The 6,452-nt window shown below is 36.9% G+C and overlaps 1 protein-coding gene across 1 annotated transcript in view; it reads left to right on the top strand.

Annotated features, from left to right (window-relative positions):
* The window catches only part of arid3c (AT rich interactive domain 3C (BRIGHT-like)), a 115,456-nt gene extending 113,712 nt beyond the window's left edge, over positions 1-1,744 (top strand). The window contains exon 8 of the mRNA XM_016294375.1: positions 1,572-1,744. Within this exon, the coding sequence (XP_016149861.1) occupies positions 1,572-1,744 (173 nt within the window). The remainder of the gene's footprint in view (positions 1-1,571) is intronic.
* The last annotated feature ends 4,708 nt before the right edge of the window (positions 1,745-6,452 follow it).

Below are 6,452 nucleotides of genomic sequence, written 5' to 3'. Positions count from 1 at the left end.
TGATTGGCCAGCTATCCAGTGCGTTGTGATTGGCCGAATACCTCAAGCGTGTGACGGAAATGTTACGCCCCTTACCATATTGTGATGCCCTGTCCGGCCAGAGTGACGAGACATAAGAATTAAAACCCATTATAAACGAGGCATTTGTTGCATCCAGTGGGGACATAATTATGGATTATAATGACTTGTACTGTCTTTTTACACGTTGCGTTGCATCGCGCAAACATAAAGCCAAGTCTGCATTTGTGATCGGAGAAATGACAAACAACAAGCACTACTCTACACTGCTCAAAACTCGCATTTGAATCATCAGTGGCAAATTCTTTAAATATAAAAAACGTACTTGCAGTCTGTGAGTCAGAACAGCCGGCATTGTAGTCTACTCTACCAGGATCAGGAAACAGTCCTCCATAAAATGTGCTGCATACATCTGAATATTTGGGTTGAAGTGTTCTGGAACAGTGTTGTAAATACAACTTAACCACTGATTTCTAGTCGTGTCCTCTTTTGGAAGGCCAAACAAAGTAGTTTCGCTTTCACAACGAAACACAGCGTCACACACGGCGGCCTAGAGTGAGCGGAGGCAGATTCGACGAAGGAGCATCCGGCGGGATTGCGGCAACCATATGTGACGACCCCGGGCTGGACTCCGCTTCGTCCACGGTGAAAGCCGATCCGGCGATCCACAGCGCGAAGTTGATGTATTTCCTCAGCAACCAGCACAGATCAGCTCCAGGCATGACGAAGCAGATATCGTCCTCTTTTGGAAGACCAAACAAAGTAGTTTCGCTTTCACAACGAAACACAGCGCCTTCACGACATGGTGGCGGCAACGACAATACTACAGCGAGAATAAAAGTTATGCCTTCTTTCTTTGCGTGAACATTTGGGCGGCATTATGCAAATCTTCCCACATCGTGATGTAGACATGTGGGGGCGTGTTAGAACGAGCTGTTTTAGGTAGACGTGGTTGACTCTTAACTTTTATAAAGAATATCTCTTTGGATTTGAGACTTTAGTCTTTGCAACTTTACAGATCTACTTTATGCTCCAAGAGCTTGTAACACTCCAAAGAGAAAGGAAAAATTGAAATCGCATCATACGACCCCTTTAAATAAAATTTATAATTAACTCTCTTCATATCCTTTCAAAATCTTAGTGTTTCTTTAGTCCGCATCTTCACATTTTTCATGTGGATTTTAACAAAATTCAGATACTTAATCAATATACAGACATCAGGTATTTCGAGTACTGCATCTCCGGTATTGTGCAAATGAAACAAAGTCACCAAAATATAGGTGCAAGGGGGTGTTGATCACATACAAAACATAGTTGAACTTGTTTTAGTTTTTTTGACTATGTTATTATTTATATTATTATTGACTGTGATATAATTATTGCATGGAATTATGTATAATCATAATATTTATTGCATAAGAATATTTTTAATTGCACTTAAATGTTTTTAATAAATATATACAAACTGATTCAGTGACTGAACTGCTGGTGTTGTGTTATGTAGTGGTGTTTTGGGTGTTCATAAGCTTTAAATATGTGTCTTCTGACTCCAGGGGTCCTGTTTGCCCGTAAGCCAGCCATAGGTTTCATGCCAGGCAGCCAGCGAGTCCATCACCAACACCGCTCACAGGGAAAGAGCAGCAGCCCAGGGCTCAGCACCCAGATGCAGCCGTCCTCCTCTTCCTCCTCCACCGCGTCCTCACACGGACCAGCCACCTCCCCTTGAGATTCTCCCTGGCCCACCATACCCCCCCCCCCCGATATCAGATAAGGCAAGGTCTTTAGGTCGTTCTGTTGGACTGGTTTTTTCTGTCTCCTTCAATGTACAATGTACACTTTTTACCGTTTTTCTAACCCTCCCCCTGCAATCAGGACAGGAGTGTCCGTCATCAAAAAAACTTCCATAAAAAAAAAAGGCTGAGCACCAACAGCTGATTTGAAGTGTGCTACATTTACATATGCAGCAAGTTGCAGCTTGTAATTTTGTTCTTATGAGGATGCATTATTCAGTGTGGAGCAACTAAACCGGACTGCGCGACAATGCCATGAACACAAGGAGCGGTGTGACGCTCGAGAGGACGGGATGTTCCTCAGACAGAGCGCCAGCCTGCTTGAATGTTGCATCAAAGCAAGATTCTTCACTTTCCTACACAGATCCTGACGGTTTGGCATCTTTATCTTTACTTGTTGCATTCTTGAATCAAACCGCAAGAGCTACTATCAGCTAGAACCAAAGAGAACAAGAGCAAGTGGTTTATTTGATAATGCTACAATAATTAATGCAGAGTTTTATCACCACCATCACACATCTGATGCCACTGTAAACTCTCAGAAAGTTGAAATGAAAATGAATGAATTGTCAAGCTGGAATTTTTATATCTTGATTTTAAGCAAAGCACATACCATTTAACTTGGGCATCAGATAGTCAGGGAGAAAAAGTTATTTACTATATTACTGCTTAAATATATGTTTGTAAAGAAAAGATATCATTATATCCATCGAAGCAGTCATCTACATAATCTTTCAAGGACTGGGAGAATCATAATTCTTGCCAAATGTGCAAGATTGGTCATGTGTAGCTTGATATTGAGGAAAGCTGACAGGATTATGTCTACTATATTCTCTTCTCATGACTGGTTTTGGCCCGCGGCCGGGGCGAAATATATTCCATTGATTAGTGAGTTATTTTGGTAACACTTGTCGACAGTGTTTAATGATTTTCCACCACCTCAGCTCGTGTTTTATAGCAAAGAGATTTAAGTGTTCATTAAATGGTTTAGTAGACGGAAAAATGGGTCACACTGGTTAATACAGGTTTCAGAAGTCGAGGGTCAAATGATATTGTGACGTGTGACTGTGAGCTGGACGTTGATCATAAAAAAATGTATTTCTGCCAGAAAAGAGAGGCTCTTGAGAAGAAGATTATGTGCTGTGAACAGGCTGAATGTGGCTCATCTTAGGCATCAGTTCATGAGGTGAGATCTCTTGTGAATAGAATCCAATTTTCATCAAGTTTTCAACAATGCACTTGCATTTGAGAGGTCACCTCTCGTCCTTTATTCCATTCTCCTTTATGTAATTTTTTTGTTTTGTTTATTTCTTTTTCTTCTCTTTTCTGTCAGTAAGGAAATGGGAGGATATTATTGTGTCTTTTTTTTTTAAATTCAGTAGACAATTTCAAGTTGTATTTATTATTACTTCTATTCTCTTCCTTTCATGTTGAAACTTGGGCTGTTTCAGTGCTTTCAGCAACATCGCTTTTTATGTTGTTGTTGTTTTTTTAAGAAAAAAAAGTCACATTATAGCCCAATACCTCACAAATCCTGCAAACCTGTACACAGATAATAGATTATAAAAACAAGATATACCTCATTTATTTCATTTCTATTATTTTTATTGTGAAGCCACTTGAAAATGTTTTTTTCAACAAATCACTGGATTTTTTTTCTATTGTGTATTGTTTTACCAAAGAAGGGAATATATAATGAACACACATCTACCTCATTTGTTATAGACTGTGCCAACAACATAATCACAGCAGCCAGTTTTTAATCATAGCCTTTCTGGTCCAAATTCACTTTTGCCTGCGTGATTTGTGCTGCAGAACCAGAGGCTGGACCACACAGGGCTCGACACGGCGTCATTTGCTTTGCTTGTTCATTTTTGTGAGTGGCGTTGTGTTTTTTTAAGCGCGGGGGAAATAAAATACCAGAAGGATACTATTTTAGGAATACAGCTGTTCAGATTGATTCAATATTGATCTGATCCAGGTTTTTCATTACAGTATCAGTAGATGTTTGAATCAGATCTAAAAGACATCTTATGAAACATATCTTACGTTACGCTGCAACCTTTGGCGTTTAGTTTAATGAAGTGTTTTAGCTTTACGGTTTGCAGCAGTTCCATTGATGTCAGATGTCATTTCTGTTCACAACATACTGTGGCTTTCAGAAAATATGTAACCTTCTCTAAATCAAAACTAACTAAAAGAAAATCCATTTTGTTTTAAACTCTCTTTAATGGGATTTGAATGTGGAGACGTGCTCAGAACGGCACTTATTTAATTAAAAAAATGCCAAAGATGTGATAGTATTGTTGGGTTTATAATTTCAACCCGATACTGTCATTCTTAACTTTTAATCTCAGAACATTTTTTTTCATTTGATCCCGCTGTGGCAAAACTTGATTTTAAGCACTTGGATCAAAATGTTATCCAAAAAAAAAAAAAAGGCCAAGCTGTATATTCAGTTAGTCTCAGTGCACGGATGGCAATCTAAGAATGTAGTAACAGTTTCCAGAGTTTTAGCACAACTAACCATTAATGAAACAAGTAAACCTGACCATCATTTTGTTGTTGTATAGGAGCAAGGATTAATGGAAATATATAGTCTATATTTATGTGGAATTACAGAGGGCACAATCAATGCACAATTGTCTGATTCCTGTTGTTCAGTGTAATTTACCTCTTGATCAGCGTATGAAGAGACTTTGCTCTTATTTTTTTCACCGCAGTGGCACAGTCTGTTCTCTCTTCTGCTCATGTCACTAGACTGCAGAGATTTCTAGAGCAAATCCTGGACGAACTCTGGAGTGCTTGTTGACTGTAAAGCAAAAAAACACGAATCAGAGTGATTCCATAACCAAGGTTTTTACGAAATCACATTCACAGGCTTAGTGCTGATGACAATGTTGGAACATTTGTTCATAAAAAGACTATCATTTTAATAATGGTTAAGGAAAAAAAAAAGATTCACTCATGTGCTTAAAGATTAACATGTTTACCTTGTTTAGCTATGTCAACGATGCTACGCTGGTAGATTTTAGATCCTAGTATACGCTGTCTATGAAGCTTATTTTCCTTTTATTCACTTTGGATAAATCCAGTGCATTATGGGAAAGCTGGATTGTGGTGCTCAGGGGTTAAAAAAAGAAGAAAAAAAAGCTGGTGAAAGATTTTTTGTTTGTTTGTTTATTTGTTTTGCCATTGACTTGTAGCATAATTAGAAATAAAAGTACTGCTTTCCACTTTAATGTCCAGGTGAGTTTTCTTTTGGTTTTAAATGTTTGTTAATCTGCTGTGACAAAAGTATCATTGGAAAAAAATGTAATGCTGATTTAATGTGTAATATTGCTTATGAAAGGTTTTGGAGAGAAAGAAATGGCCAAACTTAAAATACAGGAGGAACCACTGGCTGCAGCATAAACTATTTTACATCTACACTAACAGATGTCTTTTTTTTTTATGTTTTCAAAAAAATTCTCTTATACTCAACAAGGCTTTCTTTATTTTATCAAAAATAATTCTGTATTAAAATAATAATATTTTGAAATATTATTACAATGTTTACTATTTTACTATTGTTTACTATTTTAATATTTGTGACCCTGGACCACACAAAACCAGTCTTAAGTGTCAATTTTTCAAAATTGAGATTTATACATCATCTGACAACTGAATAAATAAGCTTTCCAGTGATGCATGGTTTGTTAGGATAGGACAATATTTGGTCGAGATACATATATTAGATATCCAGATATTAGAACATCTGGAATCTGAGGGTGCAAAAAAAATCTAAATATTGAGAAAATCGCCTTTACAAAATATCTTCATGGAACATGATCTTTACTTAATATCCTAATGATTTTTGGCATAAAAGAAAAATCGATAATTTTGACCCATACAATGTGTTTTTGGCTATTGCTACAAATATACCCCAGAGACTTAAGACTGGTTTTGTGGTCCAGGGTCACATATATTTTAAAATTAATTTATTCCTGTAATAGTAAAGCTGAATTTTCAGCATCATTACTCCAGTCTTCAGTGTCACATGATCCTTCAGAAATCATTCTTATATGCTGATTTGCTGCTCAAGAAACATTTCTGATTATTATCAATGCTGAAAGCAGTAGCATTACATAAGTTTTGTGGAAACTGTGATACTTTTATTTAAAAAAAAAAAAAAAAAAAAAAGCATTTATTTGAAATAGAAAACCTCACGCCTTGCTCAATTGAATACAGTACATCTGTGTTGTGCAAATGTTTGAATGGTGATATGTTTTTCAGTATTTTTTTGTATTTCCTGGGAATCAAACCCATGACCCTGGTGTTGCTAGCTCTACACACTACAAGTTGAGCTACAGGAACCAAGTTTCTAGACAAGTGATGACAATAAATTCTCTCTAAATCTGTTTGTATACACCAAGCAAATGAAACAAAATTCACACTTTAATCCAGAGTTGAGCCATACAAAAATTAAAGAAGAATTAAGGATTGTGTTAAAAAGCTGTCCACTCAAAAGGCAAATTAAGCAACAAGTGTTCAATAAACGACAAGTTGTATACAACAACAAGACAGCCGTCAGTCTCATTATGTTCATATTAAAACACGATAATGAGATCGTGTGGAAAGAGCAGATGGTCCAGAATTTAAACA

The sequence above is a fragment of the Sinocyclocheilus grahami genome, unplaced genomic scaffold (assembly GCF_001515645.1).
Source record: "Sinocyclocheilus grahami isolate Dianchi unplaced genomic scaffold, SAMN03320097.WGS_v1.1 scaffold317.1, whole genome shotgun sequence".
In the NCBI taxonomy this organism is placed as follows: Eukaryota; Metazoa; Chordata; class Actinopteri; order Cypriniformes; family Cyprinidae; genus Sinocyclocheilus; species Sinocyclocheilus grahami.
The sequence above is the reverse complement of the archived record's forward strand: the minus strand, read 5'-3'. Positions and strand labels throughout refer to the sequence as shown.